At 38.2% G+C, this 12435-nt stretch overlaps 1 protein-coding gene across 1 annotated transcript; it reads left to right on the forward strand.

Annotated features, from left to right (window-relative positions):
- The first annotated feature begins 1953 nt into the window (after window positions 1–1953).
- On the forward strand, window positions 1954–11688 carry LOC132609641 (putative F-box/LRR-repeat protein 23). Its single transcript, XM_060323712.1, has 2 exons — window positions 1954–2427; window positions 10940–11688. Exons 1-2 carry the CDS (start codon window positions 2081–2083, stop codon window positions 11466–11468), a joined length of 876 nt encoding a protein of 291 aa, XP_060179695.1. The 5' UTR covers window positions 1954–2080; the 3' UTR covers window positions 11469–11688.
- Window positions 11689–12435: the final 747 nt, after the last annotated feature.

Here is a 12435-nt window from a genome sequence, read left to right on the forward strand (position 1 = left end):
TGGTGATGGAACAAGCTCAGAGTGGAATCCTTCCTTTTGCACCAAAACCCTTCTTCACCTCTTTTGGAATTCCTTGAAGAAGATGACTTCCAACTAGGTTTTATACACTTGTTTCATAGATTTGGTGTTGATGATCTTAGTTTTCCTTTGATTCTCTTGAATTCCTATGGATGAAGTGTTTGGAGAGTTCTAGAGGATTCTTGACTTGTATGGATGAGAAATAAAATATAATGAGGCTTGGGTCCCTTTTAATAATCACATAATCTGATTTTTAATGAACAATCGTCGGGGTGAACAGTGGTCGTAAACCACAGTTTACGGGCCGTATAGTGTGGTCGTATTTAAGCATGTCAAAAACAAAAAGGTTGGCTGATGATCATGGCAGTTTACGATCGAGGTTTACGGTCCGTAAACCAGTTTACGGGCCGTATACCAAGTCGTATTTAACCATATCAACATTGGACAGAAAGTTGAAGTTTTGGAACGTTGAAGGACGATGGCACCTTACGGTCCGTAAATCACTTTACGGGCCGTAAAGCACTTTACGACCACTGGGCTGAATGAAATTCCGCAACTTTCTCATTTCCCAAAATTCATGAATCGTCATTCCCTACTTAGTATAACATCGCACACTCATACCCTTCATTGATCTATTCATTGTACATGTACAAGGACTTTTCCGAGGTGTAACAATTATCTAGTACAAAATTAGCCAAACAATCTGCCAATTGGTTACCTTCTTTGAATATGTGATTGAGCTGCGCATAACAAGTTTCCATGTCCCTTTGAATTGCTTCTATCTTTCAATTAAATCCCATGATGGTTTCTAATGCTTTTGAATGATTTGTTGTACCACCTTTGAGTCTATTTCTATCAAGAAATACATGAACCATTGTTCCCTGCTTTCCTGATAGCTAGTAACTTTGCCTTCATATTTGTTGCTAAATGAATTTCCTCTGCTTGAGCATATATGATGGTATAATTTATTTATTAAAGATTATTTTAGTCACTCAACTTTACAGGATTAGTTTTATCTTTCAATACTTTAATTTGAAACTTTTCACCTTTAAAATAGATATAGATAAACATAGATGTCATTGCTTACTAGTTCCACTTGGGAAAATTACATCTATGTCTAATGGAAGAAAATATTTACGCCATGTAACTCATATTTTGAGTTTGTTGCCCAGTTTAGCCTATATTTATGTATAAACAACTTTTATACACTATTATGTACTTTTATTCAAATGATTGACTCATTATGTATAATGCTTTCTCCCCCCCCCCCCCCCCCCCCAGAAATAATGTTGTATAATATTGTAATTGGGCTATGTGGCGTAATATTTCTCCTTTCACTTACTTTATTTTAGAAATAAGATGTCCTAATTTAAGTTCATAACCACTATCAGGAAAAAAGGTTTTTTCCGTCAACATTCAGTAGGAAATTTATGCTGTAAAACATGACTTTCCACTTCATTCCCACTGAACAATTTCATTGAGAAAATGCATGGTGAAAAACAGGTATAAATTAAAACAATGGGAAATTTCATAAATTTTTCGTGTGAAAACTTAACTATTTATATTTTTCCCGCCGACATTCCGTGGGATATAGCCAGTGAAGATTTTTCAATGGAAAATCAGTGAAAAAATAGTATTTTTTTAGTAGTGACCGTAGATTAAACGCGGGGAGGGGGGGGGGGGGGGGTTGTTGGATTCAGGATCTTTTGAAAAAAAAAAAAAAAGTAAAAGAGGCAAAAGCAAGCTCAGAGTTTAGAGAATAAAATAGGCTTTTAAAAAATTTCATTGCTTATAGTTATAGTAGAAAAAAAAAGTGTATTTTATATAGTTGGATGTAATTTTGACATTCCAGATAAAGGTGGTGGGGAAAATGATTTTTGTCATTTTAAAAAAAAACAAATTCAAATATTAGCCTCCCCAGGCGCCCCTACAATAAACAATTGCCTCCAAACGGGCGACGGGTCCTTTTCTTGTCCGCCACTGCCTACATAGCTTCCACTAATCTCCTCCTTCACTTTCCCAAATTCCTCGCTAAGTAACTCAAAACCTAGAAGAAAAAACAATGAACAGAAAAGGAAAACTAAAAGGGAAAACAAAAAAGGCATCAATGGTGAAAAAGCCTCCATGGTTAGAACTTGAGGAAAATGTATGGGCAAATATATTACACAAGCTTGGGGCTATAGAAATACTTGAGACTGCACAGAAAGTGTGCACTACATGGAGGCGAATATGCAAGGAACCTTCAATGTGGCGAATAATTAACATGACTAATGATGGGGACTTATCTGATATGGATTATGATTTAGAGGAAATGTGTCGATATGCTATTGATCGTAGTCAAGGTGAATTAGTTGATATTAATTTGGAGTACTTTGCTACTGGTCCGTTGCTTGAGAACATAGCACAAAGGTAATTTCTACCGTGAATATTTATTTGTTTGTTTTTCTTCCTTCTAGTAACCTTTTTTTTTTTTTTTTTTTTTGGTAACTAACAGTTTTTATTACTCACCAAGTGTGTCATTTACAGCTCCATAGCATAGCCAAACACAGTTAACTATCTAGTATACTATTGTCTACACAAGAAAAACAAAAGCCTATTGCTGGGACTATTACTCCCTCAAAATTTGTAGCTCTGCATAAGGGATTGGAGGCCAGGGGTGGCACGCACATTACAGGTGTAGGCTATTTCGCGGGCAACACTTTCTACTTCACGGCTTCGCTGTTCAAAGATCCTCGTATTTCTTTCGGCCCATATCGACTTTGTAATCTCAGCACATACCATGTGAAAGATTCCAGCTTGCTGTGATTTCCCTTTCCCACGTTTGATCATCCATTCCAGATGTTGCAGCCATGTTTATGAAATGAGCAGCGGCTGCTGTACCCAATTCAGTACTCTGCTCCAGAGTTTCTGCACATACGAACATTTGACAAACAGGTGCTCCCTGTCCTCATCACACACAATGGATCAAAGTTCAGTCCCCAGCTGATAAGTCTATCAGTTGTCAACAATCTTCCATGAAGACAGAGCCACAGGATAAAAATAGATTTGGGTCGGGCAGCATTATGGAATATTAAGCATTTCCAATTCACTCTCTCATGGCTATTCAGTAGCTGTAGGTAGATGCTTCTGATCATGCTCTTGCCATGCTGTGTCCTAGTGTTCACTTGTTCAAGTATTTTCCAAGCTCCAATAAGTTGTCTCACCATCCAACATGCTTGGCCAGGTATGGGAAGAGTGGCCAGGTTCTAATCTTTGATGTAAAATGCATGAATCCATTTTATCCAGAGTCTGTCTTGTTTACTCGCTAGGTCCCAACATAGTTTAGCTGTAGCCGCTTGGTTCCACACCTGAAGATTTATGAGGTTGAGACACCCCGAAGCCTTAGGACAGCAGACTCTATCCCATGCAACAAGCGCTTTTTTAGTAATTGTATTGACCCCGGACCAAACATAGCTCTTACAATATGCTTCAATGGCTTTGATCACCTTAGTAGGCAAGATGAAGAGTTGTGCCCAATATGATTGTATGCCAAATAACACGCTTTGTACTAGTTGAACCCTCCCTGCATAGGAGAGCTTCTTAGCAGTCCAAGAGGATACTCTTTTTACAATTTTCTCAATCAGTGGTTGCCATTGAATTAGAGTAAGTTTCTTTGTAGATAACGGTATACCAAGATACTTGAAAGGTAGATCTCCACACGAATATCCCAGGTGTTGTAGTATTCTATCCCTCTCACTTTGTGCAACCCCACCGAAATAAACTGAGCTCTTGCTTAAATTAGCTTGCAGTCCTGAAGCCCGAGAAAACAGCAAGAATGACTTATGTAGAGCAGTCACCGAAGCTAGGTCCCCTTTGGAAAGAGGCAATAGATCGTCCGCAAAACTAAGGTGAGTGATCCCTAGTTTTGAGCATCTCAGATGGTATTTAAAGGACCTGTCTGTTTTCAAGTTATTCAAGCTTCTACTTAAGTATTCCATGACAATGGCAAACAAGAAAGGGGAGATCGGATCACCTTGTCTCAACCTCTTTGCTGCATCAAATGGTTCAGTAGGTGACCCATTTACCAGGACAGTATAGTTGACAGTAGTTACACATTGCATTAACCAACCTCTGAACTTTGCAGGAAATCCCAACTTCTCCAGAATTTGTTCTAGGTATGCCCACTCAACTGAATCATATGCTTTTTGTAAATCGATCTTGATCATGCATCTAGCAGAGATATGTTTCCTAGAATAGGCTTTCACTAATTCATGTGCCAGTAAGATGTTGTCAGAAATCCTCTTGCCTGGTATAAAACCCGATCGAGCCTCACAAATTAGGAAAGGCATGATCTTCTGCATCCTTGATGCCAATATCTTAGCAATGATATTGTATAAGATGGTACAACAAGCAATAGGCCGAAAGTCTTGACAGTCTCAGGGCTCGGGATTTTAGGCACCAAAGTGATGGTAGTACAGTTTATGGCTTTGTACATTGACCCAGAGCTAAAGAAATCCTTGACTGCTGCACATATATCATCTTTGATAGCAACCCAAGCTTTCTTGAAAAGACAGGCAGAATAACCATCTATGCCATGGGATTTTTCATCATCAATAGATTTAAGCCCCTCCCAAATTTCCTGATCTTTGATTTCTGCGCATATGTCCAGTTGCTGTTGTCGTTTTAGGACAGGCCCCAGCTTCATAATTCGTTTATCTACAGCTGGTAGGCACGCCTGAGATGACCCCATCAAGCTCCTATAGAAAGTAGTGATTTCCACTTCAATATCTGTAGGGTCATGGATTCTCTGACCATTTAAGGAGAGAATATCACCAATCAATTTCCTCTGGCATCGCTCTTTCATCGCGGCTGAGAAATATTTGGTGTACAATCACCAAGTTTGATCCAAGAAGCCCTGGATTTCTGCTTCATAATGCTTTCCTCGATCAAGGACCATTTTTCTAGATTAAGAAGGAGTTGTTTTTCCTGAGCTATCAACCCATCAGTACATTGAGTATTCAGCTGTGCCTGGATAATCTTCAAGGTCAGTCGAGCCTGGTCTATGTTATGCCTGACCACCTTGAACTCCTTTATGTTAAGATCTTTGAGCAGTGGTTTTAGTGCTTTAAGCCTCTGCCAGACCTTTTTCATACCTGCTTGTCCCACCGGATGCTTCCATACCTCCTTTAGTATTTGAGGGAACTTGGCATGCTCAACCTAAATATTAAAGAATCTAAAGTGAGTTTTGCCACTTTGAGGAGCTGTGTATAGCTGTAGCATCATAGGGGAATGATCAGAAATATGTGGCACATCATATTCAGTCTGGACATGGCCCTATTGCATCAGCCAATCCGCATTCCCAAAAGCTCTGTCAATCCTGCTCCAAATCTGTCCGCACCAGTTTGCTTGTTTGACCAAGTATAGAATTCACCCTTCCATGCTAATTCATTCAGGTGTAGATCCTGGATACAGTCCGAGAAGTCCTGTGTTTCAACAGAAGTGACAGGGTTGCCCATGAGTCTATCAAGGGGAGATAATACCGCATTGAAATCGCCCCATATCAACCACGATTTTGTAACCCCTTGGCCTATTCTGATTAGACTTTGCCATAGAGCCTTCCTTTGATCCACTGTTGAAACCATATATCGCAGTAACATATGCTTCAAACCCATCGAGTCTACCTTTCATATGAGCATGAATGTATTGAGCCCCTTCTTCCATCAACTGCACCTCGTAACAGTTTTGGTCCCACAACATCCAAACTCTACCATTATCAGCATGAATATAGTTGTGTAGGCTGCCCCATCTAGGAGCTACATTATTTAAGACACTAGCTACTCTATGTATTTTAACTCTAGTTTCTACCAGGCAAACAAATTTGAGCTTCTTACTATTAATATAGTATTTCAGCTCCTTTTGTTTGTACCTTTTATTTATCCCTCTAACATTCCAACAAAGCCAAGTCATATTGGACATTCGGTTGGCCTTGCATTATCAGGACGTCGTGTATGAGTCTCATTGCTTCCACTAGCCAACATAGAGAAAGAGTTCCCGATAGGAGTAGGTGCCTTATTCAGCACAGGGAAATGCTCCAAGTTCAGCTCAGGAACAGGCTGTTCACCTGCCTTGTTTCTTGTCGTTGGGCTTTGTCTCTGGTTTTGCTGCTGGGGGGAGTTTTAGTTGTCTCAAGGGCAGCTGGTTCCTTCTGCTGTGTTCTTTGTGCTGGCTGAGTATTTACTGGTAGCTCAACAGCATCCTGGTCTGCCCCTGTAATGTGACACCCCTGTACAGGCCCTTTGTATTGCCATTCTTGAGTGACAACCTTATTATGTCTCCTCCTTCTAGTTCGTTTCACCTGTGGTCCTTGTTGTTGTACATTCACCCTCTCAGGCTGCTCAACACATTTGTGGCCCACAACCAAGCATTGTTCACAGAACTCTGGTCTCCAGTCGTATTCAACATCTTGGGTGTATTTGGTCCCATCGCAATCCACTATGACCACAGCTTCAGGGAGTGGTTTAGTCACATTTACCTCTATTAGGATTCTAGCATAAGAAATCCTAGTCTGCTTACATGTGCATTCATCAGCATAAATGGGTGTTCCGACAAGACTGGCAATCCTGCTAAGGGAAGCATCACCCTAGTAGTTCATAGGCAACTTAGGGAACAACACCCATAGTGGTATTTCTGATGGAAATTCGACACTAAAATCAAAATTTGGTGTCCATTGCTTCAATATGATCGGTCGATTGTTAATAGAGTATGGACCAGCATAACACACCTCCTGCATATCCCCTACTGTTTGAAATTTAATAACATAATAGCCTTCGGCATGAAGGTATACATCAGGTTTAAGTATACCTTTCCAATTTGCTGAAATATATCCTCGCATTGTAGCCCGGGGTTTCACGAAGGAAATATGCTATCACAGCACACTTCCATTTCTGGGTTTCCGGCTCAACTTCTTCCTTTTCTAATTGAGCCACCAGCTGGCCCTCAATCACCTTGGGGGGGGGGGGGGGGGGGGGGGGGGAATATAATTAAGTGCCATCCCCGATTTTGCAGCTCTGTTATTGCAAAATATGTTCACCCATTTAGACCCTGGTCGTGTTTCCTTCACATTCTTAGTTGCAGGCTTCATAGGACACAGCTGTTCTGTACCCGACGAACTGCTAGAGTCCCTTGTTACAGCAGCAACTGCATTATTGGGCGCCACTGGGTCCTTGGCCTTCATTGCTCTTGCAACTTCGTTACTTGTCTGTCCCTCGTTAGGGGTAGGAGGTGTGAGATTTAGCCTTTTGGCCACCCCAGATACTACCGTGCTACCCCCATCAGTTGGATTTATGTCCCCGCTGACTAGATCTAGGTTTTCCCCTTCTCGATTCGTCGTCTCCAGTTCGATTCGAGCTCCCACCGAGCTACCAAAGGTAGCAATCGGTACTTTCCTTGGTCTTCCACGACCTCGGCCTTGTTCTTGCCCCGGCATCTGGGTTTTTGCTTGAGTTTTCCGTTTCCCTCTCGCCATCGTTTTACTCACCTGGTGCACGTTAGCTAAACGTGCGCCCAGAGCATGTCTAGAGAGAGCTGGGTTCTTGTTTTGATAATAGTACTTTTGGTCTCTCATTTTTTGCTAAATTCTAATTTTAGTCCTTCTGATACGAGACTCAAACACATTGAAATGGGTCAGATTTTCCCCTATACTATGCGAAAAGTTTCAAGTTTACCATTTGTTATACTATCGATCCAAAAATACCCTTAAAGTTACTTAAATAGTTTAAATATACCCTTTCTTCGTTAAGGTTGTCTAAGGTGCACACTTAATTTAACGTGGCACTAACAACTTGGAGAGGCAAACACCACGTGGCATGCCACTTCATCGCCCCAACCCATTTACCCCATTAAGCAACTCAAACCCTAGAAAACAATGAATAGGAAGGGAAAGTAAAAGGTAAAACCTATCTGATATGGATTACGATTTAGAGGAAATGTGCCGATATGTGGTTGATCGCAGCCAAGGTGAATTAGTCGATATTAATTTGGAGTTCATTGCTACTGGTCCGCTGCTTGAGTATATACAGCAAGGAAATGTTTTTGCTCCAAATTGTAGGCTTCCATTGTGAATGTTTAATTGTTTGTTTTTCGTCTTTGGTTTTTTTAAACCTTTTCAGTTTTTTTGTTTTCCCCGGGATAATACTGCCTCCCTATTCAATTTGTTTGTTCTTAGTTTCCTTTTAGTCCCTTTCAAAAAAGAACGCCTCTTTCCTTTTTTGACAGCTCTTTAATTTCAACTTTCGACATGACATGTCTAATACCACAAGATTAAAGGGCATTTTGGTACATTCGACATTTCATTAGTTCAATATCACAAAATTCAAAAGTCTTCTTTAGTTTCTTAAACTCCGTGCCAGGTCAAAACCAGACAAACAAATTAAAACAAACAGAGGTAGTGCTTTTGGTCTCTCATTTATGGGTAAATTCTAATTTTAATCCTTGTGATATGAGACTCAACACATTTAACCTTCAATTAATTATAATGTGTGGACCTCCTTTTTGAAGGAAATATGTTATATTTGGACTACTTTAGAAGTACATTACCCTCAAATATAGAGTAAAAATACAGATTTAACACAGTACCAATTTCTAAAAAAAAAAAAAATACAAATTTAACATACACATGTTAAATTAAATAGTGAAGCGGTTAATATTTAAGGAAATTTGTGATTATTCACAAGTACATGGATCAAAAGTGGACATTTCAAGTTATTGAAGGTTAAATGTGCTTAGTCAGATATCATAAGAACTTAAATCATAACTTATCAATAACTAAGGGGCCAAAAGCTATGTTGCTCGGACTCTCCACAAATGCTACCACACCCGTGTCAGATCCTCCAAAAATACAGGACGATCCGACACACACCCGCTAACATTATTGAAAAGTCCGAGCAACATAGGCCAAAAGTGCTATTGACCTTTTTTTTTGAATTTGGAAGAGTTTAGCGAGGTTGCCCTGGTTGGTGGTGGACTGGGTTGTATTGTTTTTTTTTTTCTTCTTTTCCTTTTTTTTTTTTTTTTTTTTTTTTTTTGTTGTTGTTGTTGTTTGGTTGTCATTTTTAGAACTTTTAAATTTTTCTTTCCTTTGGAATTTGGAAGAGTTTAGTGTGATTGGCCTGGTTGGTGGTGGATTGGGGTGTATTTACATGGAAAGGAATTTGACTTATATATAGTGACTTTATGATGAATTTTTACACGATTAGTACAGTTCTATACCCTAACTTGCACAAATAATGCAAAACTTCTTTACACTATCGGTGTACAACAACAACAACATACCTAGTTTATGATGAATTTTTACACGATTAGTGCAGTTCTATACCCTAACTTGCACAAATAATGCAAAAATTCTTTACATTATCGGTGTACAACAACAACATACCTAGTGTAATCTCACAAGTAGGGTCTGGAGAGGCCAAGAGGGTACGAGAACAGTTGGAAGAACTTCCTAGTAATTTATTCCATTCGTCCTACTTTCTACATGTTTAAATAAAAACCACCTGATAAGACTTTTTAAGACAAATAGGCTTATGTTTAAGTTTTGGATGCTTCCTTTTAGTATGAGTTTTGCTCAACTATAGATTCATAACAGGTAAAAGGAGGTGGTTGCCCTGGTTGGTGGTAGATTGGCCGTTGGCGTGTATTTACATGGAGGGGAAGTTAATTTATATACAGTGACTTTATGATGAATTTTTACAGGATTAGTATAGTTTTATATGCTAAACTGTGTATAAAAGTTAAATTGGAAAGGAAAACAGTTGGAAGAACTTTCTAATAATTTACTCCATTCGTCCTACTTTGTACTTGTTTGACTGAACACAAGGTTAAAATGGTACATAATAGCCACCTGCCAAACTTTCTAAGACAAATGGCCATATGTTTGAGTTTTGGGTGCTTCATTTTGTCTGAGTTTTGCTCAACTATAGATTCATAACCGGGTAGGAGGCAGTGGTACCAATTAAAAGACCGAATCATGATAACTTTCATAAAATGGTAGAGATCAGAGGGTCATTTTTCATTGAATACAAGAGAAAGGGCTCATCATAAATTTCTCGAATGTTGATCTTATTTACAGAGAAGTTTAACAGAGCCTGTATCCACTTTTTAGGAGCTATTCAGCTGATACATGTGTAGTTGACATATTCCAATGTTTATCCCATGAACTTTAAATTTCCTAGTCACTAGAAAGAAGTTTACGCTCTTCTCTTTGAATGTTGATATTCCTCCACAAGTAACTATCTGAATGTGCTTATGCATTCCCGGCAGCTTTTGGTTTCCAGTTGCCTAGTCCTATCTTCCTTCTACCATACCCTGGAAGCTTTTGGTTTCCAGCTACTACATGTCTTGTGTGGAAAGTGTTCATGAATTCTTTAAGATGCTTCGACAGAGGCAAGAGTTATAAATAATGTCATGTGGTTGTTATGAATTTAAATTAAGAGCAAAATTCATGGGACCTTTAGTGGGAAAAATGAAAGAAGATTTAGTTATAAACTGTATGAAATAGCTAGCTACAGCCTCTTCTCATCTCAATGAAGAAAACCATTTTTCTCTTCAAGTTCCATGTATGTTATGCCTCTAAATTCTCCTTCTGAATTCGCATGTGACAGTTTCTTACTCTATTTTGTTTGTTTCGCCTCTAAAATTCTGAAGCCCTGCTTCCCTTCTTCCACTCTCCCAATAGGAAATATAACCAGAGACGCCAACAAAAACTGCTTTTTCCTATGCAGAGGCAGCATATTGTCTTGTCTAATCTTTTTTTTTTTTTTCGGTTGATAAAGGTAGATAGTTGTTTTATCGTATGGTAGACTTTCACTAATATTCTGTATTGGAATTGTGTTTGGTAATCTTTGTTCAATCTGCCATTTAATTCATGTATGCTGTTGTCTACCAGATCAGGAAAACTGAAAAGACTTAGCATTGCTTGTTGCTATGGTATGGTATGTGAAGGCTTGGTTGAAGCAGTTCAAAAGCTCCCATTGTTAGAAGAGTTGAGTTTGACACATACTACTATCACAACAGAAGGCATCGAAGCTCTTGGACTCTCTTGCCCACGGTTGAAGTCGTTTAAATTGAATAACTCTTTGTATATGGGATCAGGTGATTACTTTGAAAATGAAAATGTAAGAAATGAAGAGGCTCTAGCTATTGCTAAAAACCTGCCTACCTTGCACCACCTTCAACTCATTGGAAACAGTATGACAAATAAAGGCCTCGAGGCTATTCTTGATGGTTGCCCTCATCTTGTATCACTTGACTTGCGGTTGTGCAAATATGTTAGCCTCAACGAAGTCTTGAGTAGTAGAATTTCTGCGCAGATTAAAGATGTGAAGCACCCTCATGATTCTCTCTCAGGTCTTGACTTTTCATTTAAGGCTTGCGGGGAAGAGGATGATGAAGATGACGTGTTTGATGATTACTGACTACTAGTTGTCCTGTTTCTAGCATTAGCCTCATTTCTGAAGTTGCGGGCTTTTTGGGTCATTGGATTATGAACAATTCTTCAGGTGTCCGCAACGATAATATAGGGAAATGTTTTGTATTATGAATTCCTCCTCTTGTATCAATATTTTTGTTAAAGATCTCCTTGGGACTATGTTCCTAAAGAAATCAGTATGTAATGACTATGTGGTGTTATTAATATTTTTCCTTTTTGCCAAGAAAAACAAGAAAAAAAAAAAGTGTTTACTTATTGACTTATTGGAATGTTGGGGGTGAAATTCACATTTCTTCTCACAATATATAGTATTTACATACGCTATGTTAAATTCCCTGTATGTTTTTATAAATTTACACAATTTTAAATCAATTTTTAGAAACGTAAATTTGATTTAAACAATTTCAAAGTTGCATTTAGAAAATCACTAAATAATTTAAATTAGGTGTTTTATATACCTCAAATGTTAACAAAAATCCTATTTAAAAGTTGGTTACCAGAAAACATGCTTAAGTAGGCGTTTGGCCATAGAAAACAAATATATAACTTTATTTGAAATTTTTGAAGTTGAGTTGAAGATGGGGTTTGGTTATAGTTTTTGCAAAGAATATTTGGTTATTTGAATAAATCGAAAGTAAAAAAAAAATTAAAAATAAGATTTTATGTGTTTTTCAAATTTCAAATATAATTGGTGGAATTTTCATAGCCAAACATTGATTTTCAAATAAATTAAGAGAGTGTTTGGATTGGTTTTTTAAAAGTAGTTTATAAGCTAAAAGCTATAAGTTGGGAATATCAACTTTTGGTTTTTAGCTTATTCTTGTACTTTTTTTTTTTTATCTAAAAGTAAGTATTTAAAAACACTTTTTATCTTTCTCAAATACTACAATAAGTAGAAAACAACTTAAAAACTAATAAACACTTAAAATAAGCTTAAAAACTTATAAACACTT

This window comes from Lycium barbarum, chromosome 9 (assembly GCF_019175385.1).
Source record: "Lycium barbarum isolate Lr01 chromosome 9, ASM1917538v2, whole genome shotgun sequence".
In the NCBI taxonomy this organism is placed as follows: Eukaryota; Viridiplantae; Streptophyta; class Magnoliopsida; order Solanales; family Solanaceae; genus Lycium; species Lycium barbarum.